Genomic DNA, 26,544 nt, shown 5'->3' on the forward strand with positions numbered 1-26,544 from the left:
CATATGAAATGTAACTTACTTCACCAATTATTATTTATTTACTTATTTTATTGTGATTACTTATGGAGTATATTGTGAATAAATTGAGAACAGGAAGTGAACAAAAGTTTTAGCAACTGTTATGTAAAAGAAAAGGGGTAGGATTAAATAAGCTTTGCTTCTTCCTACTCCTTTTCGAACATGTTGAAAAGAGAAACTGGAGATTGTGATGTATCATGTTGTATACTTGCATGTTCGAAATAAACTCAAACTCAAACTCAAACTCAAACTCAAACGTGGACCCCGACTTAAACAAGTTGAAAAACTTATTCGGGTGTTACCATTTAGTGGTCAATTGTACAGAATATGTACTGTACTGTGCAATCTACTAATACAAGTTTCAATCAATCAATCAACCTAATGTTAACATACTAGCAACTTTTTAAGCCACATTTGTACTTAAACACCTCAGAGTCATACAACTTTGTACTTAAAACATGCTTATGCTACCTTCCGGATGGTTACATTTTGCAAACAAGCTAATTTCATCATAGTCCAGTGCAGGATGTCGGACTGTAGACTGTACGCGTACCAGGAGGAGGTGGTCCAGAGGGCTCTGCGAGGAGAAAACACCATCATCTGGCTGCCGACGGGAGCTGGGAAGACGCGTGCCGCCGTCTACGTGGCCGAGAAGCACCTGGAAACGAGGCCGCAGGGGAAAGTGGTGGTCCTGGTAAACATGGTAAATACAAAACACCACACTTCAAATGTAATAATATAAACTAGAAAATTCTCGCGGAAATTTTGATGGGCCTCTGGCCGGGGGTCGCCGGAAGCCCATCCATCCATCCATTTTCTACCGCTTATTCCCTTCGGGGTCGCGGGGGGCGCTGGAGCCTATCTCAGCTACAATCGGGCGGAAGGCGGAGTACACCCTGGACAAGTCGCCACCTCATCGCAGGGCCAACACAGATAGACAGACAACATTCACACTCACATTCACACACTAGGGCCAATCTAGTGTTGCCAATCAGCCTATCCCCAGGTGCATGTTTTTGGAGGTGGGAGGAAGCCGGAGTACCCGGAGGGAACCCACGCAGTCACGGGGAGAACATGCAAACTCCACACAGAAAGATCCCGAGCCTGGGATTGAATCCAAGACTACTCAGGACCTTCGTATTGTGAGGCAGATGCACTAACCCCTTTTCCACCGTGCTGCCCTCGCCGGAAGCCGCTATACTTATTAGATGGTGCCGAGTGTCTGAATCCGTGAGTTTTTAGGTGTAACTGTACACAAAGAGCCACAGAGTTAGCCTAAAACAGTAACATGTTTACATAAAAATGCTAACACTTAGCATGTGTGCTAACGATAGCATGATAACAGTCAGCATGTTTCATATACCAAGTTATACGACTCAAAGGTGTATGGCTGCGGAAATAGAAAAAAAAGTGTAAAAATAGATGAAAAAGTTAGCAAGCCTAAGTTAGCTTACTAGCATGCTATCGTTTGCATGCTAACAGTTAACAAGTGTCACATACCAAGTTGTATGACTCTGGGCTAAACAGTAGCAAAAGTAGCTAAAAATGTTTGCAAGCTAATGGTAACATGCTAGCATGCTAACAGTTAACAAGTGTCGCATAGAGTGCTGAGCTACAGAATCAGAATCAGAAATACTTTATTAATCCCCGAGGGGGAATTAAAAATTTCAGCACAATCCCATTCAAGAGCAGACAAACATTACAGGGAGACAGAACAGGATCGCTGACGGATCTGCCAACTTCCGGCGCCCCTTACAAAACAGGTGAGATACAAGTAAACAATGGGGGGGATGAGAAAAAAAAAATAGTTCTAAGCCTGGGCCCCTGTAAAGGGGGTCCAGACTGAGGCCAAGGGAAAAAACAACTCATAGCCATAGCACACATATCCCTCTTACATGTGTGTAAGAGGGAAACATCAAACATTAAAGAACACAAAGGACATTAAATACATTAAAAGAGCAGAGCTGATGCAACCAGCATCTTTTACATGCAGCTATGAATGAAAAGTAAAAGAAACATATACACTGTGGTGGCCTCTGCGGTGTTCCACGCCATCGTCTGCTGGGGTGGAGGGAGCATGGCCAGAGACAGGAGCAGACCCAACAAAGCAAAGCCGACTCCACTCTCGGCCGCCCACTAACTCGGCCAGTGTCCAGTCCGCATGGATGAGCGAGGATGCGTCTAAATCAGTAGTTCTTAACCTTGTTGGAGGTACCAAACCCCACCAGTTTCATATGCGCATTCACCGAACCCTCCTTTTTTTTCAAATTCAAGACAAAGTTATTATGTTTTTGGTAACACTTTAGTATGGGGAACATATTCTAAGTAACAAAGACTTAATTTACAGTTTTTTGGACAATAGGGGAACATATTCTAAGTAACAAATACATAATTTAGAGTTATTTGGTTAGGGTTCGGGTTTGGGTTAGGGTTCGGGTTAGGGTTAGGGTTAGGGCCAGGGTTAGAGGGTTAGGGTTATAATAAGGCCATGCCGAATAAAGCATTAATAAGTACTTAATAATGACTAGTTAAGAGCCAATATGTTACTAATTTGCATGTTAATAAGCAACTAATTAATGGTGAATATGTTCCCCATACTAAAGTGTTACCATGTTTTATTGGTGCACAAAATGAACCGTGCATGAACATCACCTTGTTCAAAGAACAAAACCAACACAGTGCATAAACTCACAACAAATTACACACCTGCAAATCAGTCTGACTTCTGCTGTTGCCGTATCCGTAATACGGCGATAGGGAGAAGTTTTTATTTACACGATGAGTCGGGTGTGTCTTGACCTCCGCCGAACCCCTGAGCCTGACTCACCGAACCCCTAGGGTTCAATCAAACCCAGGTTAAGAACCACTTGTCTAAGGAGACTGAGGTGTCCGATACCTGCTCATTCAGCCAAGACATTGTGAAACCTGTCCGTTCCGGCGCTCAGCGCTAGCTCCGCAGCCCTGTCTCTTCATCTGCATCTCCTCCAGTCTCTTCTAACGGACTCTGGTGTGGCAGAAACCCAGCAGCTGGTCTCCATGGCCAAAAGGCTCCCGGGAGGCAGATCCAGAAGTCCACAAAAAAGCACCGCAGAAGTCACGAAAGTGCCACACCTAGTCAATGTCCCAAAGGGTCCCGAACCAAAAGGCCAAGAAATATATACCGGTATATATTTATTAGGGGTGTAACGGTACGTGTATTTGTATCAAACCGTTTCGGTACGGGGGTTTCGGTTGGGTGCAGAGGTGTACCGAACGAGTTTCCACACGGACATATTAAGTAGCGTAATGCTCGTTGTGTAAACAATACTCAAAATGCCAGACATTTGAGGCATATAAGAAACTCCGCCCTGACAGCTCCGCAAAAGAGGACGTATGGTCAGTCTAATTAAAATAAGCAAAAACATAACAAAAGTGAAATAAAAAAGCTTAAAGGTTAAATGTAATTTAGAAAAAGTTGCAATGTTGACTAATAAAACAAAGCTGTTTTTTTTTTTTTTTCAAACTGTCATTGCTCAAAACATAATATTGAATCAAAATCAATGTTATTATGAATTATTGACCTATCCAAGGTTCCCATTACTTCACATCAAATATTCCACTAAGAAAAATATTTTTGGTGAAAGATATTGCAAATTTGTTAAAAAAATAACCAAAAAATGTACATGTTGTTGTTTTATTAAGGGACGGCGTGGCGAAGTTGGTAGAGTGGCCGTGCCAGCAATCGGAGTGTTGCTGGTTACTGGGGTTCAATCCCCACCTTCTACCATCCTAGTCACATCCGTTGTGTCCTTGGGCAAGACACTTCACCCCTTGCTCCTGATGGCTGCTGGTTAGCGCCTTGCATGGCAGCTCCCGCCATCAGTGTGTGAATGTGTGTGTGAATGGGTGAATGTGGAAATAGTGTAAAAGCGCTTTGAGTACCTTGAAGGTAGAAAAGCGCTATACAAGTATAACCCATTTATCATTTATTTATCATTTACTGTACCGAAAATGAACCGAACCGTGACCTCTAAACCGAGGTACGTACCGAACCGAAATGTTTGTGTACCGTTACACCCCTAATATATAATAACACATGAAAACAAGAGGGAAACTCAAAAGGATGACACAAGAGCACAGAGCTCCTGCCAACAGCAGCGCCATCTTGAAAAAAAAAAAAAAGGAGATAGTTTTGCCTTTTTGGAGCGTTCTGCTGGAAATATCAGCTATTATAAAAGGTGCGTACCCATTCTAGTGACCCATTTTTTCCCCGTTTATTTGTGATTAGCGTTTCCATGGTAACACGAAATGGTCCCAATTTAAAGTACCACTATCGGCGCAAACAGCCCCTTTCCGACGGTATAACATGTGTGGGGGGTTCGTTGGCCGGTGCGTCTCGTATTAAGTGTAAGAGAAACGTGCGGAATACATCCTCATTCTGGTAGGGCACAAAAAGCATGTTCCTTGAGGTCACACGCACCCCCCACCCCTACCCTAACCCATCTGTTTGAGAAGGAGTGCTTTACCTGGAGTAAGCTTTTGGCCCCCGGCCAATTTTTTTTTTGCCCCCGAGCCAAAAGGTTTGGACACCACTGCTCTATATGTTAAGAACACTCTACTGGTTTTTAAGGAATTAAATCAGAAACAGGAGTCCAAGATCCTCTATATCAGTGTTTTTCAACCTTTTTTGAGCCAAGGCACATTTTTTGCGTTGAAAAGATCCAGAGGCACACCACCAGCAGACATCATTAAAAAACAAAACTCAGTTCTCGCAATTGTTGGATATGACTTTAAAACATAACCAAGCATGCATCAATATAGCTCTTGTCTCAAAGTAGGTGTACCGTCACGACCTGTCACATCACCCCCTGACTTATTTGGAGTTTATTGCTGTTTTCCTGTGTGCAGTTTTGCGCTCCTATTTTAATGGCTTTTTCTCTTTTTTTTGGTATTTTCCTGTAGCAGTTTCATGTCTTCCTTTGAGCCATATTTCCCGCATCTACTTTGTTTTAGCAATCAAGAAGATTTTAGTTGTTTTTATCCTTCTTTGTGGGGACATTGTTGATTGTTATGTCATGTTCGGATGTACTTTGTGGACGTCGTCTTTGCTCCACAGTAAGTCTTTGCTGTCGTCCAGCATTCTGTTTTTGTTTACTTTGCAGCCAGTTCAGTTTTAGTTTTGTTCTGCATAGTCTTCCCTAAGCTTCAATTACTTTTCTTAGGGGCACTCACCTCTTGTTTATTTTTGGTTTAAGCATTAGACACCTTTTTACCTGCACACTGCCTCCCGCTGTTTCCGACATCTACAAAGCAATTAGCTACCGGCTGCCACCTACTGATATGGAAGAGTATTACACGGTTACTCTGCCGAGCTCTAGACAGCACCGACACTCAACAACAATTACTGGTTTGCAAAAAATATTTTTAACCCAAATAGGTGAAATTAGATAATCTCCCACGACACACCAGACTGTATCTGCACTGTGGTTGAAAAACACTGCTGTATATAACAGGAGGGCTCTGCCTTTTTTTTTTTAAGGATCCAAAGAAAAAACGTGAGTCATACGGGATAAATGAACAGTGTTCTTGCTGTGACGTAGTAAAACAGCTAGTTGTACATCATATTTAAAAAAATCAACAGGGTTCTTGCTATGACACAGTGAAACAGTTAGCTGTACATTATAATGTAAAATCAACAGTATCCTTGTTGTGACATGGTAAAACAGCTAGTTGTACAATAGTTGTTAAAAATCAATAGTGTTCGTGCTGTGACACAAAACAGCTACTTGTACATTATAGTGTAAAAATCAATAGTGTCCTTGTTGTGACATGGTAAAACAGCTAGTAGTACAATAGTTTGTAAAAATCAATAGTGTTCTTTGCTGAGACATGGTAAAACCAGCTCGTTGGGAAAAATCAATAGTGTTCTTGCTATAACACAGTAAAACAGTTAGCTGTACATTATAATGTAAAAATCAATAGTGTTCTTGTTGTGACATGGTGAAACAGCTAGTTGTACAATAGTTTGTAAAAATCAATAGTGTTCTTTGCTGAGACATGGTAAAATCAGCTTGTTGGGAAAAATCAATAGTGTTCTTGCTGTGACATAGTAAAACAGCGCGTTGTACATTATATATTTTTAAAAATCAACAGGGTTCTTGCTATGACACAGTAAAACAGTTAGCTGTACATTTTAATGTAAAAATCAATAGTGTTCTTGTTGAGACATGGTGAAACATCTAGTTGTACATTAGTTTGTAAAAATCAATAGTGTTCGTGCTGTGACACAAAACAGCTACTTGTACATTATAGTGTAAAAATCAATAGTCTCCTTGTTGTGACATGGTAAAACAGCTAGTTGTACAATAGTTTGTAAAAATCAATAGTGTTCTTTGCTGAGACAGTAAAATCACCTTTTTGGACATTATATGGGAAAAATCAATAGTGTTCTTGCTAGGGATGTCCGATCATATTGGGCTGCCGATATTATCGGCCGATAAATGCCTTAAAATGTAATATCGGAAATTATCGGTTTCATAATTATCGGTATCGGTTTCTAAAAGTAAAATGTATGACGTTTTAAAACGCCGCTGTGTACACGGACGTAGGAAGAGGTACAGAGTGCCAATAAACCTTAAAGGCATTTCCTTTGCGTGCGTGCCGTCCGAGTCACATAATATCTACCGGCTGTTCTCATCACGAATTAATGCAAGGCATACTTGGTCAACAGCCATACAGGTCACACTGAGGGTGGCCGTATAAACAACTTTAACACTGTTACAAATATGCGCCACACTGTGAACCCACACCAAACAAGAATAACAAACACATTTCGGGAGAACATCCGCACCGTAACACAACATAAACACAACAGAACCCAGAATCCCTTGCAGTACTAACTCTTCCGGGACGCTACCCCCCTGCTATCCCGTACCCCCACCCACCCCAACCCCGCCCACCTCAACCTCCTCATAGTCTCTCTAGGAGAGCATGTCCCAAATTCCAAGCTGCTATTTGGATAGATAGATAGATAGTACTTTTTTGATTCCTTCAGGAAAGTCCCCTCAGGAAAATTAAAATTCCAGCAGCAGTGTACAGAATTGGGATCGAATTTAAAAAGTAAAAAGTAAATAATGGGGGTATAAATGGAAACAGAATAGAAAAATATTACAATAAGACTAAAAATATAAAGCAACAACGAGAATAAAAATATAACAGTAAAATAAGAATATAACAAGAGAAACTAGGCAGTAGTGATCATGTTATGAAAAAGTATTGCGCTGTTATTGTTTTGAGGCATGTAAAAAAAAATAATGCACTTTGTGACTTCAATAATAAATATGGCAGTGCCATGTTGGCATTTTTTTCCATAACTTCAGTTGATTTATTTTGGAAAACCTTGTTACATTGTTTAATGCATCCAGCGGGGCATCACAACAAAATTAGGCAAAATAATGTGTTAATTCCACGACTGTATATATCGGTATCGGTTGATATCGGTATCGGTAATTAAGAGTTGGACAATATCGGAATATCGGATATCGGTAAAAAAGCCATTATCGGACATCTCTAGTTCTTGCTTTCCATCCATCCATCCATCCATCCATCCATTTTCTACCGCTTGTCCCTTTTGGGGTCGCGGGGGGTGCTGGAGCCTATCTCAGCTGCATTCAGGCGGAAGGCGGGGTACACCCTGGACAAGTCGCCACCTCATCGCAGGGTAGTTCTTGCTGTGACATAGTAAAACAGCGCGTTGTACAAACCCCGTTTCCATATGAGTTGGGAAATTGTGTTAGATGTAAATTTAAACGGAATACAATGATTTGCAAATCCTTTTCAACCCATATTCAGTTAAATATGCTACAAAGACAACATACTTGATGTTCAAACTGATAAAAAATATTTTTTTTGCAATTAATCATTAACTTTAGAATTTTATGCCAGCAACACGTGACAAAGAAGTTGGGAAAGGTGGCAATAAATACTGATAAAGTTGAGGAATGCTCATCAAACACTTATTTGGAACATCCCACAGGTGAACAGGCAAATTGGGAACAGGTGGGTGCCATGATTGGGTATAAAAGTAGATTCCATGAAATGCTCAGTCATTCACAAACAAGGATGGGGCGAGGGTCACCACTTTGTCAACAAATGCTTGAGCAAATTGTTGAATAGTTTAAGAAAAACCTTTCTCAACCAGTTATTGCAAGGAATTTAGGGATTTCACCATCTACGGTCCGTAATATCATCAAAGGGTTCAGAGAATCTGGAGAAATCACTGCACGTAAGCAGCTAAGCCCGTGACCTTCGATCCCTCAGGCTGTACTACATCAACAAGCAACATCAGTGTGTAAAGGATATCACCACTGGGCTCAGGAACATTTCAGAAACCCACTGTCAGTAACTACCGGTACAGTTGTTAAGTTAAAACTCTCCTATGCAAGGCGAGAACCGTTTATCAACAACACCCAGAAACGCCGTCGGCTTCGCTGGGCCTGAGCTCATCAAAGATGGACTGATACAAAGTGGAAAAGTGTTCTGTGGTCTGACGAGTCCACATTTCAAATTGTTTTTGGAAACTGTGGACGTCGTGTCCTCCGGACCAAAGAGGAAAAGAACCATCCGGATTGTTATGGGCGCAAAGTTGAAAAGCCAGCATCGGTGATGGTATGGGGGTGTATTAGTGCCCAAGACATGGGTAACTTACACATCTGTGAAGGCGCCATTAATGCTGAAAGGTACATACAGGTTTTGGAGCAACATATGTTGCCATCCAAGCAACGTTACCATGGACGCCCCTGCTTATTTCAGCAAGACAATGCCAAGCCACGTGTTACATCAACGTGGCTTCATAGTAAAAGAGTGCGGGTACTAGACTGGCCTGCCTGTAGTCCAGACCTGTCTCCCATTGAAAATGTGTGGCACATTATGAAGCCTAAAATACCACAACGCAGACCCCCAGACTGTTGAACAACTTAAGCTGTACGTCAAGCAAGAATGAGAAAGAATTCCACCTGAGAAGCTTAAAAAATGTGTCTCCTCAGTTCCCAAACGTTTACTGAGTGTTGTTAAAAGGAAAGGCCATGTAACACAGTGGTGAACATGCCCTTTCCCAACTACTTTGGCATGTGTTGCAGCCATGAAATTCTAAAGTTAATGATAATTTGCAAAAAAAAAAAAAAGTTTATGAGTTTGCACATCAAATATCTTGTCTTTGTAGTGCATTCAATTGAATATGGGTTGAAAAGGATTTGCAAATCATTGTATTCCGTTTATATTTACATCAAACACAATTTCCCAACTCATATGGAAACGGGGTTTGTACATTATATTATTTTTTTTAAATCAACAGGGTTCTTGCTATGACACAGTAAAACAGTTAGCTGTACATTATAATGTAAAAATCAATAGTGTCCTTGTTGTAACATGGTAAAACAGCCAGTTGTACATTAAATTGTAAAGATCAATAGTGTCATTGATGTGACATAGCAAAACAATTCGCTGTGCATTATATCTTAAAAATCAACAGGGTCTTGCTGTGACATAGTAAAAGTTATTTGTAAATTATATTGTAAAAATCAACAGGGTCTTGCTGTGACATAGTAAAACAGTTATTTGTACATTATATTTTCAAAAATCACTCGTGTTCCTGTACAGATCCACTTGGTGGACCAACACTACAGCAAAGAGTTCGCTCCCGCCCTGGCGTCGTCCTACAAGGTGGTGGCGGTGAGCGGCGTAAGCATCGAGAAAGATTTCTTCGGCAAGGTGCTGCGCGACTCTGACGTGGTGATTTGCACGGCGCAGCTCTTACACAACGCTCTGGTCAGCACGGAGGAGGAGAAGCGCGTGGAGCTGTCAGGTGAGTCACTATACCTTCGTGAGGTCCACGCCGCCATGGCGACTCAAGTTCAGGCTGCCTTGCAGAGATCTCCCTGCTGATTGTGGACGAGTGCCACCACACCCAGAAGAAGATGGTCTACAACCATATCATGATGGACTACCTGCACAAGAAGACGCTCGCTGAAGAAACGCTGCCTCAGATTCTTGGACTCACGGCGTCGCCAGGCGTGGCCGGGGTAAAGAGTCTGGACAAAGCAGTGCTGCATGTACTCAAGGTCACCACCACCTCTTCTCTCTACCACTTATTAACTCTATATATTGCTTCATAAAACAATGATTATCAAAAATTATATATTCTGAAATAGAGCTTAATTTATTTTGCCACTATATCTCTATTACAAATCTAGAAAAAAAAGTGAACATTTTAAATTTTTTATATATTATATTTTTATTTTTTAATAGAATTGATTTATTAATTATGAATAACAAGTATTAAAATGAGAGATGTCTGATAATATCGAACTGCCGATATTATCGGCCGATAAATGCTTTAAAATGTAATATCGAAAATTATCGGTATCGGTTTCAAAAAGTAAAATTGATGACTTTTTAGAACGCCGCTATGTACACGGACATAGGGAGAAGTACAGAGCACCAATAAACCTTAAAGGCACTGCCTTTGCGTGCCGGCCCAGTCACATAATATCTACGGCTTTTCACACACACAAGTGAATGCCACGCATACTCGGTCAACAGCCATACAGGTCACACCGAGGGTGGGCGTATAAACAACTTTAACACTGTTACAAATATGCGCCACACTGTGAACCCACACCAAACAAGAATGACAAACACATTTCGGGAGAACATCCGCACCGTAACACAACATAAACACAACAGAACAAATGCTCAGAACCCCTTGCAGCACTAACTCTTCCGGGACGCTACAATATACACCCCCCGCTACCCCTCCCCCACCTCAACCTCCCCCGCCCTCCTTCACCCCTCCCCCAACCCTGCCCACCTTAACCTCCTCATGCTGTCTCAGGGAAAGCATGTCCCAAATTCCAAGCTGCTGTTTTGAGGCATGTTAATAAATATGGCAGTGCTATGTTGGCATTTTTTTTTCCATAATTTGAGTTGATTTATTTTGGAAAACCTTGTTACATTGTTTAATGCATCCAGCGGGGCCTCACAACAAAATTAAGCATAATAATGTGTTAATTCCACGACTGTATACATCGGTATCGGTTGATATCGGAATCGGTAATTAAGAGTTGGACAATATCGGAATATCGTATATCGGCAAAAAAGCCATTATCGGACATCTCTAATTAAAATACATTTGACAAAATAGTCTTGTAAATGTACTCTAATTTAGTTGTTGAGAGATCAAAATGTGAATTTTCAAATAGTTATTACAACCAATAATAAGCAATAAAGTACATTTATTTGTATAGTAAAATATTTTGAAAATTCTCATAGTTTTAGAGGTGTCTCCATACAACTCTTTGTCTTCCGACACGATACCAATATGGGACCAATATCCATCCATCCATCCATCTTCTTACGCTTATCCGAGGTCGAGTCGCGGGGGCAGCAGCCTAATCAGGGAAGCTCTGACTTCCCTCTCCCCAGCCTCTTAGTCTAGCTCCTCCCGCGGGATCTCGAGGCGTTCTCAGGCCAGCTGGGAGATGTAGTCCCCCCAATGTGTCCTGGGTCTTCCTTCTGGCCCGCTACCGGGCCCTAAACACCTCCAGTCTTTTAGTACCGATATTAATCTGACCTATCCGCTAGAAAAGGTTTGATCAAGTGAAATTAGTCAAACAGAACAATGTTAGGTATAAAAAAATACTAACCTATTAATTAAGAATCCTCAAGAAGGGACTTCATCATCAGCCGTTGTCAGTCCACTGCTGGACGAAAGCCTCAGCATGTTTCTGCCATAGTGAACGATCTCTAGCTGCTCCCTGCCACTGCACTGTTCCCTCTGGAACTGCTGGAGACTGCGGGCCGTCTTCTTGGCGTACTTTTCATGCTGGTTATTAGCCTACACCTTCCACGCTGGCTTGGTGCGGGTTGGAAGGGGTATTTTATATCAGAGATCCTTCTCCTAGACTAATTGCCTTACTGGGCTGTTGAACTTAGTCTGTCCTGTTGGTTGTCCGCGCCCCAATTACCCAGGGACCCGCTCAGCTTTATGGCGCTGACCGCCCGCCAGTCACAAGAGAAGGTGCAAACGGTTCTTTGTGTGCATTTTATAGACGTTAGTTAGGACTCACTAACCCCACACACAACCTCCCATCTCATGCCTGGATGTAGTTTAACGTCATACCCAGGACCAAAAGGGACTTACGCTGTCTTTAAGTTGAATTGGAGTTATAATTGTTTTTTAGTAACACTTGGTAGCCACAATAATTCACTAAGTTCATGAAGCAGTAAGTTCAATGATGCGGACACCTTTGTTACTGGATACTTTCTAATACGCTTCTGCCTTGGAGACTTTGTATGTGTAAGTAATACACAACTATAATTATTTGGTACTTGTTTATAATAACAAATGTGCTGTTTCAGACTCCAATATTGTTCAGTTATTATTACGTTGTCTGCTATTGTATGCTTAGCTGTTGTGTAGTTGCCATGTTTACCTTTTGACTAAAAAAGAAAAGACCAACCTTGTGTGCTTATTGGATGACCTTTAGATGTTCACTGGACTGCCTGTATCGGACATTTTACATGCAAGCCGATATCATACCATACTTGTTTTTGTTGTTGTTGCTGGTATCAGGCCAGTATCAGTGGGATAGGATATTATAGCACTTTATTGTCATTGTACATGAAAAGTACAACTGTGGAGGTTTCCCTCTTGTGGGTTCTCCTGACCGCAATAGACCTTCTTGGGAGCCCGGGAGTCTGGTTTGAACAATGTTTTATTTTGGCTACACACACCAAGTCAGCACTCTGCTCGGCGACTTTTCAGTCTCTTTTGGCTTTTTCTCTCTCTCTCGTCTAGGCGTGGTCTTGCGTGTATGTGTCCGCTTGCTCCAACTCCCTCTGTATGTCTCGGCCCGGCTGCTGCTGATAAGCATGGCAGGTGATTGGATGATCATCCCCAACTGGGTAATCCAATCACCTGCCAGCTGTGCTTCGAGGCCGCTCCTTACACACCCCACTCCTGCAGCAGGTGCGCCGACCACGCCCCCTCCACATAACACAGATCCGTTCAAGAGCAGATATACATTGTACAGGGTGACAGAACAGGAACACTGATGGGTCGCTCCTAGGGTGGCACCCCGTAAAAGGTGGAAAAATGGTAAACATGAGGGAAAGAGGAGGAAACAAACGCTAGTCCCAAACTAAACTCCTGGGGTGTGTGTTTCGTTATAAACCAGAAAAATCACAGAGCACATGTACATATTACGGCATACAACTCCAGACTTGCAACAAGTGGGCGGGCATCCGGCCCAAAGCCGCTCCGTTTTCTATCTTACCACAGGGGGTGAAGCGTCGAAGGGGTGGGGTACATGTGTGTCTGGTGTGTATTTTCCCTGAATGCATGTGTGTGTGTGTGTGTGTGTGTGTGTGTGTGTGTGTGTGTGTGTGTGTGTGTGTGTGTGTGTGTGTGTGTGTGTGTGTGTGTGTGTATAAACCTGCTGAGTGTCTCTGTTTTGCGACCTTGGTGCTGTCTCAAATGCGCTAACACAGCCAGTCAAAAGTCAACAACAACAAGAGAGGTGTGTGTCCATGAGAGACAGGGAAAGAGTTTGTTGTGTCTTTGCTGCACTGTCCCCTAGTGAACTCTCGAGGCGACAACCTTGTCACGTCGCTTGCAGCCAGGGAAAACAATCCAGATTAGAATGCTTGCGTTTAAACTCAAACTTTTCGCTCCAGTTGTCTATTTCCGGTCCTCAAATTCATCTTAATTTGCCATGCAGAGCAGACGGCGTCCCCAAGATGTTGTCCAGTTTGCGATTTATTTCAAAATCACAAAAAGTCATAGACTGCCCAGAGTTCTGCACGCGTCCTCCGATCACTGGTGGCAGCTTTAGTGTACTTTGAACGGCTACCAGCATCTTCCAGTTTGTCCAAACACCACAGCAACGCAGATGTCGTGTTATCATGGTTCCAAATAAATACCGTATTTTTCGGAGTGTAAGTCGCACCGGAGTATAAGTCGCACCTGCCGAAAATGCATAACAAAGAAGGAAAAAAACATATATAAATCGCACTGGAGCCCGGCCAAACTATGAAAAAAACTGCGACTTATAGTCCGAAAAATACGGTAGATACATATGTTCATCGTCCTGGACTGAAAGGGTCGCCAGGCACACAGCACTCCACTTCTCTCAAGAGTCTGTCGTGTGTCCAGCAACAACCGTTCCGTCAGGACAGGCAGGTTCCCCTGAACCCGAGATCTTGTCAATTTCGTTGAGAGGTAAGTTGATCAGTTCCGTTGTTCAGATTTTGGAGAGCAGTGCAAAAAAGGCTCCAAGAAAGTTTTTGATTTGATTGAATTATTTATTTCAAACCTGCACAGTATAACAACACACACTTTTTTTTTTTAAACATTTTGGCAGGGACATTTATGCAAGGCTTGAAAAGGGGTTGGATGAAGCAGATGCTTATAATATCCCAACCCCTCTCACTCCAAGAAAGTTAAGACAAGACCAAACAAAGAAGAAAGCAGGAGAAATGGGAAAGCGTCCACGTTCGATGAGTGCCAAAGAGAAAGAGCTTGGATTGAGACACCCTTAGTTTTTACATAATTAAGTCTTTTAAAGGCCTACTGAAATGCGATTTTCTTATTTAAACGGGGATAGCAGGTCCATTCTATGTGTCATACTTGATCATTTCGCGATATTGCCATATTTTTGCTGAAAGGATTTATTAGAGAACATCAACGATAAAGTTCGCAACTTTTGGTCGCTGATAAAAAAGCCTTGCCTGTACCGAAAGTAGCAGACGATATGCGCGTGACGTCACAGGTTGTGGAGCTCCTCACATCTGCACATTGTTTACAATCATGGCCACCAGCAGCGAGAGCGATTTGGACCGAGAAAGCGACGATTTCCCCATTAATTTAAACGAGGATGAAAGATTCGTGGATGAGGAAAGTGAGAGTGAAGGACTAGAGGGCAGTGGGAGCGATTCAGATAGGGAAGTTGCTGTGAGAGGCGGGTGGGACCTGATATTCAGCTGGGAATGACTAAAACAGTAAATATACACAAGACATATATATACTCTATTAGCCACAACACAACCAGGTTTATATTTAATATGCCACAAATGAATCCCGCATAACAAACACCTCCCCCCTCCCATCCATATAACCCGCCAATACAACTCAAACACCTGCACAACACACTCAATCCCACAGCCCAAAGTACCGTTCACCTCCCCAAAGTTCATACAGCACATATATTTCCCCAAAGTCCCCATAGTTACGTACGTGACATGCACATAGCGGCACGCACGTACGGGCAAGCGATCAAATGTTTGGAAGCCGCAGCTGCATGCGTACTCACGCTACCGCGTCTGCGTATCCAACTCAAAGTTCTCCTGGTAAGAGTCTCTGTTGTCCCAGTTCTCCACAGGCCAATGGTAAAGCTTGACTGTCATCTTTCAGGAATGTAAACAATGAAACACCGGCTGTGTTATCCGGCACAACAGTCAGGGGGTGCATTCTACGGCGGGGGTGCGTCATCCGGCACAACACCTGCCTCAATACACCGCTTCCCACCTACAGCTTTCTTCTTTGCTGTCTCCATTGTTCATTGAACAAATTGCAAAAGATTCACCAACACAGATGTCCAGAATACTGTGGAATTTTGCGATGAAAACAGACGACTTAATAGCTGGCCACCATGCTGTCCCAAAATGTCCTCTACAATCCGTGACGTCACGCGTAGGCGTCATCATACCGAGACGTTTTCAGCAGGATATTTCGCGCAAAATTTAAAATTGCACTTTAGTAAGCTAACCCGGCCGTATTGGCATGTGTTGCAATGTTAAGATTTCATCATTGATATATAAACTATCAGACTGCGTGGTCGGTAGTAGTGGGTTTCAGTAGGCCTTTAATGTACTTAAATAATTGTATAGTGTTGTATCTGACTCTATAAATGTGTCTTAAGTATATGACAATAAAGCTTGAATTTAGTTGTTGAAGCCATGATGTCTTTCCCTCACAGCTGTGCGCCAACTTGGACTCTGTCATCGTTTCAGCCGACAAGTCCACTTGGGAACTTAACATGAAAGTACCAAGACCCTTAAGGACCTTTGACATTGTGGAAAAAAGACCCGAGGTAGGATTGAAAACAAATTGCCTTCCGGGATGTCCATACATTTAGAGAGCGCCATGTATATACTGCATGTCTAACTTCTTGCGTAGGATCCCTTTGGAGATCACCTGAAGGAGATCATGCAGCAGATCCACATCTTCATGGATCCCCCCACGGACATCCTGCTGAGAAAATTGGGCACGCAAGAATACGAATCAGACGTGGTCCAGCTGGAAAAGAGAGGTTAGTTTTTGATATCGACGGATATGTTTTTTCCGAGGCCGATCACCGATATTTGGAGCCGATATTTATTTTCAGTAAAAGTTAGCCAAACATGGCTAGTACACGTCAGTAACAGTGTTGGTAGTAACTGCGTTGTTTTTTGCAGTAACGAGTCATGCAATTATTTACTGTTCCCATCATTGCCGTTACTCACAATGTGAAGTGGCTCGTTACCACAGTGGGGTTGAATGAAGTGCAAGGTGTCATATTTCGACCTCTACATTACGAAGGTCTTGGGTTCGATCCTGCGCTCGAGATCTTTCTGTGTGGAGTTTGCATGTTCTCCCCGTGACTGCGTGGGTTCCCTCCGGGTACTCCGGCTTCCTCCCACCTCCAAAAACATGCACCTGGTTGATTGGCAACACTAAATTGGCCCTAGTGTGTGAATGTGAGTGTGAATGTTGTCTGTCTATCTGTGTTGGCCCTGTGATGAGGTGGCGACTTGTCCAGGGTGTACCCCGCCTTCCGCCCGTATGCAGTTGAGATAGGCTCCAGCACCCCCCGCAATTCGAAAGGGACGAGCGGTAGTAAATGGATGGATGGATGGATGTTCCACTGCATGCAGAGAGAAGGGGCGGGGATGATGATTGGCCGGCTCACTCCGTCAGATTGTCTCACTGCACGCTCTTACTGACACTGTCACACACAACAAGACAGCGGTAATTGCGACGAGCCAGAGCCAGAGAAATTCAAAGGGAGCGTTGTCAAATTTTGCAGCTTCCTCGAAAAAAGCAACCGGTTGCGTAACTCGATCATGAGGTCTATTGAATTACGCAACCCAGTAAGAAGAATGTAACTTTTTTCCGGTGTGCCGATTTGGATATTAAATAACTTTCTCATTGCTGGAAATGAGTTTATGTTTTTGCCAGGGTTTGTATTAGCAACATACTATGGACAGATTTTGATAACGTTTTCAGAAAATGATTGAAATAGGTCCTGGAACAAGTGCCTTTCTATTTTGTGTTATTCATAAATGAGTTTGTCAAAGCAGTTATTGTTGGAAGTAATTATGTCACCCTGCGCTATAGACAAAGCAACCATCCGTGCATTTTAGGTAAATCAAAGTCTGTACCGGTTTTTGTTTTGGTTTGTTTCCTGTTTCCGAAAATAATGCTAAAAATAACCACAATAAATAAGGTTTTTGTGCCTATTGTGCAGAGGAAACAGATGACCCCATATCCAGATCTGATCTATGGCCTTCTGCTTACTCCTGTTGTCATGATCCTTGGTCCGGATCATGTTTTTGTGTTTTCTGTTAGTTTTGGACTCCTTTAGTTCCTGTTTGTGCACCTCCTGAGTTTGTTTTGGTTGCCATGGTTGCTCATTATGTTCACCTGTCTCTGATAAGTGTTTGGTCGCTCACTAATCAGAGGCATTATTTAAAGGCCTACTGAAACCCACTACTATCGACCACGCAGTCTGATAGTTTATACATCAATGATGAAATCTTAACATTGCAACACATGCCAATACGGCCGGGTTAGCTTACTAAAGTGAAATTTTACATTTTGCGCGAAATATCCTGCTGAAAACGCCTCGGTATGATGACGTCAGCGCGTGACGTCACGGATTGTAGAGGACATTTTGGGAGAGCGTGGTGGCCAGCTATTAAGTCGTCTGTTTTCATCGCAAAATTCCACAGTAATCTGGACATCTGTGTTGGTGAATCTTTTGCAATTTGTTCAATGAACAATGGAGACAGCAAAGAAGAAAGCTGTAGGTGGGAAGCGGTGTATTGCGGCCGACTGCAGCAACACAAACACGGCCGGTGTTTCATTGTTTACATTCCCGGAAGATGACAGTCAAGCTTTACCATTGGCCTGTGGAGAACTGGGACAACCGAGACTCTTACCAGGAGGACCTTGAGTTGGATACGCAGACACGGTACCGTGAGTACGCATGCAGCTGCGGCTTCCAAACATTTGATCGCTTGCCCGTACGTGCTTGCCGCTATGTGCATGTCACGTACGTAACTTTGGGGACTTTGGGGAAATATATGTGCTGTATGAACTTTGGGGAGGTGAACGGTACTTTGGGCTGTGGGATTGAGTGTGTTGTGCAGGTGTTTGAGTTGTATTGGCGGGTTATACGGACGGGAGGGGGAAGGTGTTTGTTATGCGGGATTAATTTGTGGCATATTAAATATAAGCCTGGTTGTGTTGTGGCTAATAGAGTATATATATTTATATATATATATATATATATATATATATATATATATATATATATATATATATATATAGAGTATATATATTGGACCATTAATGTATATTAGTAACCTATCATTTCAAACAGGTACATTTCCAAACAAAATGAAAATAGCTAAAGTTGCAGCAATTTACAAGACTGGCGACAAACATCAATTTACAAACTATAGACCTGTTTCCATACTTCCACAATTTTCTAAAATCATTGAAAAACTGTTCAATAACAGATTAGAGAGTTTCATAAATAAAAATAGAATACTCGAAGAAAATCAATATGGATACAGAGCTAATGTTTCAACTTCGATGGCTTTAATTGAAATTACAGAAGAAATTACCAATGCTATAGATAATAAAAAATGTGCGGCAGCAGTTTTTATGGATCTAACTAAAGCATTTGACACAATTAATCACAATATTTTAATCAAAAAACTAGAACGACATGGCATCAGAGGGTTAGTCTTAAACTGGATAAGAAGTTATCTAATGAACAGGAAACAATTCGTGAAGGTAGGCGAACACACCTCTACAACGCTAAATATATCCTGTGGTGTACCTCAGGGATCAATACTAGGACCTAAATTATTCAATCTATATATAAATGACATTTGTAAAGTTACAAAAGATTTAAAGTTAGTATTATTTGCGGATGATACAACAGCGTTTTGTTCAGGAGAGAACACACAGAAGATACTACAAATAATAACAGAAGAAATTAACAAATTAAAAAGATGGTTTGACAAAAACAGACTATCGTTGAATCTCAGTAAAACTAAAATAATGCTATTTGGTAACAGTAGAAGAGAAAGTCAAACACAAATACAAATAGACGGAATAGAAATTGAAAGAGTAAATGAAACCAAATTTCTAGGTATAATGATTGATGATAAATTGAACTGGAAATCTCACGTAAAAAATATACAACATAAAGTAGCAAGAAACACGTCAATAATGAATAAAGCAAAACATGTTCTAGACAAAAAATCACTTCATATTCTCTACTGCTCACTAGTGTTACCATATCTGAGTTATTGTGCAGAAATATGGGGAAATAATTACAAAAGTACACTTCATTCATTAACGGTGTTACAAAAAAGATCAGTTAGAATAATACATAATGTTGGATATAGAGAACACACAAATCCTTTATTTATTGAATCAAAGATTCTGAAATTCTACGCGTCTGCGTATCCAACTCAAAGTCCTCCTGGTAAGAGTCTCTGTTGTCCCAGTTCTCCACAGACCAATGGTAAAGCTTGACTGTCATCTTTCAGGAATGTAAACAATGAAACACCGGCTGTCAAGGGGTGCATTCTACACCTGCCGCAATACACCGCTTCCCACCTACAGCTTTCTTCTTTGCTGTCTCCATTGTTCATTGAACAAATTGCAAAAGATTCACCAACACAGATGTCCAGAATACTGTGGAATTTTGCTATGAAAACAGACGACTTAATAGCTGGCCACCATGCTGTCCCAAAATGTACTCTACAATCCGTGACGTCACGCGCTGCGCGTCATCATACCGAGACGTTTTCAGCAGGATATTCCGCGCAAAATTTAAAATTGCACTTTAGTAAGCTAACCCGGCCGTATTGGCATGTGTTGCAATGTTAAGATTTCATCATTGATATATAAATTATCAGACTGCGTGGTCGGTAGTAGTGGGTTTCAGTAGGCTTTTAAATGTAACTTAGATATTGGGTTTCACTATGTAAAGCGCTTTGAGTCACTAGAGAAAAGCGCTATATAAATATAATTCACTTCACTTTAGCACCAAAAGACATCAAATGAGTTCACAAACATATTTATTACGTGTGTCTAAGAGGAGCATCGACATTTGGGTTTCAAAATATAGGAAATCTCCTGGTAAAAATATGGTATTTTTCTATATCACATAAACTCTCCATCTACTCAATTTTATAACAGTTTATGAATATGATACATTGTGAGGTTTATTTGCGAGGAACCCTGAAATATTGCCAACATTTATAGTTGAGACATTTTTCAAGCTGGCTGACACAATTTCTTCCTGGATGTTACAGAAAGTATGAGAATGTATGAGCTGCTGGCTGCTCTTCTTTACTTATAATATGTCTCCTATTTGTCAAAATATTCACACAAAGTTTGGATTTTTGGCAGAGATATCTTTTCTGTTATCTTCATGTCCATCCATCTCTATCGCGTTATTTGATTGACAAGTACAACCCATGACGCACGGAACATGAAACGTTCCTTTAATGAACCCACGCTCCGTACAAGAGACGTACTGTACAAGCAACCAGCATGGGAGGGGGCGTGGCCACGTGAAAAAAAAGGTAACTCTTTACATGCAGGGCAAAAGGGCTGCTGCATGTATCTGCTGATGTAGTTGGAAAAAAGGCAGATACTGATAAAAAGAGGCTGATACCAATATACATGAAAATGCCAAATATCGGCGCCGAAAATCAGCCCGGCCCACAATCGGTCAATCTACTATGCTATTGTTGTTCTGCAGGAGTGAAGGATTACAACCGCGTGCTGCAGCAATGCGCCGTCCACTTGCGTAAATACAACGACGCCCTGCTCATCAACGACACGCTGCGTATGAGAGACGCTCTGATGTTCTTGATGGAGTTCTACCGCGCCAAGATGACCGCCGTCATCGATGACACCGACAGATTCCTGGTGAAACTCTTCAAAGGTCGGCTGTTTTTGTCCTCCACCTCGTCGCTTCTTGTCCTCACCCGTCAATGCCGTCCCACGCCGCAGAAAACCAAGGCGAGCTGCAGACGCTGGCGAAGGACACGCGCTACGAAAACCCCAAGATGGCCAAGCTGGAGGAAACCCTGCTGAGGCTTTTTAGTCAAAGCGTGGAGTCCAGAGCGATCCTCTTCAGCAAGACGCGTAGAAGCACCGGCTGTTTGAACGACTGGGTGCTCGACAGTGAGAGCCTGCAGAAAGCTGGCGTCAAGCCCGCCTTCGTGACTGGCACCGCCTCTATGACACAGGTGGGCTCACGTCTTCACTGAAGCATCATGGAGCAGTTTGGGCTTCGTAAAAGTTGAAGACAACTAGTGCTCAAACAAACATGCTGTCTGTAAACACCAACCAAGCGTACGTCCAAAGAAAATTCTTAAACGAACTTAATGTACGCTTTTTTTCGTGAAAACATATTTAAGTGTTAAAGAAATTATTTTGTTATTTGTCAAAGAAGAAACCTAGCAACTATCAATAAACCAATTTCGTAAACATACAAAAATAAACTGATTTCGGATACGTTGAGAACAATTTTACGTTTTTAATAAACTTTTTTGATTTAGTAACTTTACATTTGTTTTTTCCGTAAACAGCAAATACAATTTTGAGTTTTCAGTAGACGTGATATAAACTTATGTTTAGTAAATTAGTTTGAGTCTTTAACAAATTTAACGTAAAAGTTGACGACGAGGGCTCAAACAAACATGCTGTCTGTAAACACCAACCAAGCGTACGTCCAAAGAAAATTATCAAACCAACTTAGCGTACGCTTTTTTCGTGAAAACATATTTAAGTGTTAAAGCAATGATTTTGTTATTTGTCAAAGAAGAAACTTAGCAACTATCAATAAACCAATTTCGTAAACATAAAAAATAAACTGATTTCGGCTAGTTGAGAACAATTTAACGTCTTCAACAAACGTTTTCGATTTAGCAACTTTACGTTTGTTTTTTCCGTAAACAGCAAATACAATTTTGAGTTTTCAGTAGAGTTTGAGTCTTTAACAAATTTAACGTAATAGTTGAAGACAACTAGGGCTCAAACAAACATGCTGTCTGTAAACACCAACCAGGCGTACGTCCAAAGAAAATTATTAAACCAACTTAGCGTACGCTTTTTTCGTGCAACGTCTTCAACAAACTGATTTTGTTATTTGTTAAAGAAGAAACCTAGCAACTATCAAAAAACAATTTCGTAAACATACAAAAATAACTGATTTCGGCTAGTTGAGAACAATTTAACGTCTTCAACAAACGTTTTCGATTTAGCAACTTTACGTTTGTTTTTTCCGTACACAGCAAATACAATTTTGAGTTTTCTGTAGACGTGATGTAAACTTATGTTTAGTTAGCTAGTTTGAGTCTTTAACAAATTTAACGTAAAAGTTGAAGACAACTAGTGCTCAAACAAACATGCTGTCTGTAAACACCAACCAAGCGTACGTCCAAAGAAAATTCTTAAGCGAACTTAACGTACGCTTTTTTCGTGAAAACATATTTAGGTGTAAAAGCAATGATTTTGTTATTTGTTAAAGAAGAAACCTAGCAACTATCAATAAACCAATTTCGTAAACATACAAAAATAACTGATTTCGGATACGTTGAGAACAATTTAACGTCTTCAACAAACGTTTTCGATTTAGCAACTTTACGTTTGTTTTTTCCGTACACAGCAAATACAATTTTGAGTTTTCTGTAGACGTGATGTAAACTTATGTTTAGTAAACTAGTTTGAGTCTTTAACAAATTTAACGTAAAAGTTGAAGACAACTAGGGCTCAAACAAACATGCTGTCTGTAAACACCAACCAAGCGTACGTCCAAAGAAAATTCTTAAGCGAACTTAACGTACGCTTTTTTCGTGAAAACATATTTAAGTGTAAAAGCAATGATTTTGTTATTTGTTAAAGAAGAAACCTAGCAACTATCAATAAACCAATTTCGTAAACATAAAAAAATAAACTGATTTCGGCTAGTTGAGAACAATTCAACGTCTTCAACAAACGTTTTCGATTTAGTAACTTTACGTTTGTTTTTTCCGTAAACAGCAAATACAATTTTGAGTTTTCAGTAGACGTGATATAAACTTATGTTTAGTAAACTAGTTTGAGTCTTTAACAAATTTAACGTAAAAGTTGACGACAACGAGGGCTCAAACGAACATGCTGTCTGTAAACGCCAACCAGGCGTACGTCCAAAGAAAATTCTTAAACAAACTTAGCGTACGCTTTTTTCGTGCAACGTCTTCAACAAACTGAATTTGTTATTTGTTAAAGAAGAAACCTAGCAACTATCAATGAACACATTTCGTAAACCTAAAAAAATAAACTGATGAGAGCCATTTCAGAAACGTTGAGAACAATTTAACGTTTTCAACACGTCTTCACTGAAGCATCATGGAGCAGTTTGGGCTTCGTAAAAGTTGAAGACAACTAGTGCTCAAACAAACATGCTGTCTGTAAACACCAACCAAGCGTACGTCCAAAGAAAATTCTTAAACAAACTTAATGTACGCTTTTTTTCGTGAAAACATATTTAAGTGTTAAAGAAATTATTTTGTTATTTGTCAAAGAAGAAACCTAGCAACTATCAATAAACCAATTTCGTAAACATACAAAAATAAACTGATTTCGGATACGTTGAGAACAATTTTACGTTTTTAATAAACTTTTTAGTAACTTTACGTTAGTTTTTTCTGTAAACAACAAATACAATTTTGAGTTTTAAGTAAACGTGATATAAACTTATGTTTAGTAAACTAGTTTGAGTCTTTAAGGAATTTAATGTAAAAGTTGGAGACGACTACAGCTCAAACAAACATGTTGTCTGTGAACGCCAACCAAGCGTACGTCCAAAGAAAATTCCTAAACAGACCTAACGTACCGTATTTTTCGGAGTATAAGTCGCACTGGAGTATAAGTAGCACCTGCCGAAAATGCACAATAAAGAAGGAAGAAAACATATATAAGTCGCACTGGAGTATAAGTCGCATTTTTGGGGGAAATTTATTTGATAAAACCCAACACCAAGAATAGACATTTGAAAGGCAATTTAAAATAAATAAAGAATAGTGAACAACAGGCTGAATAAGTGTACGTTATATGAGGCATAAATAACCAACTGAGAACGTGCCTGGTATGTTAACGTAACATATTATGGTAAGAGTCATTCAAATAACTATAACATATAGAACATGCTTACCAAACAATCTGTCACTCCTAATCGTTAAATCCCATGAAATCTTATATGTCTAGTCTCTTACGTGAATGATCTAAATAATATTATTTGATATTTTACGGTAATGTGTTAATAATTTCACACATAAGTCGCTCCTGAGTATAAGTCGCACCCCCGGCCAAACTATGAAAAAAACTGCGACTTATAGTCCGAAAAATACGGTATACGTTTTTCGTGAAAACATATTTAAGTGTTAAAGCAACGTCTTCAACAAACTGATTTTGCTATTTCATAAAGAAGAAACCTAGCAACTATCAATAAACCAATTTCGTAAACATAAAAAAATTAACTCATTTCAGATACGTTGAGAACAATTTAACGTTTTTAACAAACGTTTTTGATTTAGTAACTTTACATTTGTTTTTTCCGTAAACTACAAATACAATTTTGAGTTTTCAGTAGACGTTATATAAACTTATGTTTAGTAAACTAGTTTGAGTCTTTAACAAATTTTACGTAAAAGTTGAAGACAACGAGGGCTCAAACAAACATGCTGTCTGTAAACACCAACCAAGCGTACGTCCAAAGAAAATTCTTAAACAAACTTAACGTACACTTTTTTCGTGAAAACATATTTAAGTGTTAAAGCAATGATTTTGTTATTTGTTAAAGAAGAAACCTAGCAACTATCAATAAACCAATTTTGTAAACATAAAAAAATAAACTGATTTCGGATACGTTGAGAACAATTTAACGTCTTCAACAAACGTTTTCGATTTAGTAACTTTACGTTAGTTTTTTCCGTAAACAGCAAATACAATTTCGAGTTTTCAGTAGACGTTATATAAACTTATGTTTAGTGAACTAGTTTAAGTCTTTAACAAATTTAACGTAAAATTTGAAGACAACTAGGGCTCAAACGAACATGCTGTCTATAAACACCAACCAGGCGTACGTCCAAAGAAAATTCTTAAACAAACTTAGCGTACGCTTTTTTCGTGCAACGTCTTCAACAAACTGATTTTGTTATTTGTTAGAGAAGAAACCAAGCAACTTTCAATGAACACATTTCGTAAATATAAAAAAATAAACTGATGAGAGCCATTTCAGAAACGTTGAGAACAATTTAACGTTTTCAACAATTTTTTTTGATTTAGTAACTTTACGTTAGTTTTTTCCGTAAACAGCAAATACAATTTTGAGTTTTAAGTAGATGTGATATAAACTTATGTTTAGTAAACTAGTTTGAGTCTTTAACTAATTTAATGTAAAAGTTGGAGACGACTACAGCTCAAACACAACATGTTGTCTGTGAACGCCAACCAAGCGTACGTCCAAAGAAAATTCCTAAACAGACCTAACGGTATACGTTTTTCGTGAAAACATATTTAAGTGTTAAAGCAACGTCTTCAACAAACTGATTTTGCTATTTCTTAAAGAAGAAACCTAGTAACTATCAATAAACCAATTTCATAAACATAAAAGAATAAACTGATGAGAGCTATTTCAGAAACATTGAGAACAATTTAACGTTTTCAACAAATTTTTTTGATTTAGTAACTTTACGTTAGTTTTTTCCGTAAATAGCAAATACAATTTCGAGTTTTCAGTAGGCGTGATATAAACCTATGTTTAGTAAACTAGTTTTAAGTCTTTAACGAATTTAACGTAAAAGTTGAAGACAACTACAGCTCAAACGAACATGCTGTGCGTGAACGCCAACCGAGGGTACGTCCAAAGAAAATTCCTAAACAGACCTAACATATACGTTTTTCGTGAAAACATATTTAAGTGTTAAAGCAACGTCTTCAACAAACTGATTTTGCTATTTCTTAAAGAAGAAACCTAGCAACTATCAATGAACACATTTCGTAAACATAAAAGAATAAACTGATGAGAGCCATTTCGGAAACGTTGAGAATAGAGATGTCCGATAATATCGGACTGCCGTTATTATCAGCCGATAAATGCTTTAAAATTTAATATCGGAAATTATCGGTATCGGTTTCAAAATTATCGTTAT

At 40.2% G+C, this 26,544-nt stretch overlaps 1 protein-coding gene across 1 annotated transcript in view; it reads left to right on the forward strand.

The window, feature by feature from the left end:
* Window positions 1–368: 368 nt before the first annotated feature.
* Window positions 369–26,544, forward strand: part of LOC133620385 (ATP-dependent RNA helicase DHX58-like) — a 31,320-nt gene continuing 5,144 nt past the window's right edge. The window contains exons 1-7 of the mRNA XM_061981847.2: window positions 369–721; window positions 9,655–9,859; window positions 9,925–10,115; window positions 16,032–16,145; window positions 16,232–16,364; window positions 21,105–21,290; window positions 21,359–21,597. Of these exons, the coding sequence (XP_061837831.1) occupies window positions 497–721; window positions 9,655–9,859; window positions 9,925–10,115; window positions 16,032–16,145; window positions 16,232–16,364; window positions 21,105–21,290; window positions 21,359–21,597 (1,293 nt within the window). The 5' untranslated portion in view covers window positions 369–496. The remainder of the gene's footprint in view (window positions 722–9,654; window positions 9,860–9,924; window positions 10,116–16,031; window positions 16,146–16,231; window positions 16,365–21,104; window positions 21,291–21,358; window positions 21,598–26,544) is intronic.

The sequence above is a fragment of the Nerophis lumbriciformis genome, linkage group LG24 (assembly GCF_033978685.3).
Source record: "Nerophis lumbriciformis linkage group LG24, RoL_Nlum_v2.1, whole genome shotgun sequence".
Classification (NCBI taxonomy): domain Eukaryota; kingdom Metazoa; phylum Chordata; class Actinopteri; order Syngnathiformes; family Syngnathidae; genus Nerophis; species Nerophis lumbriciformis.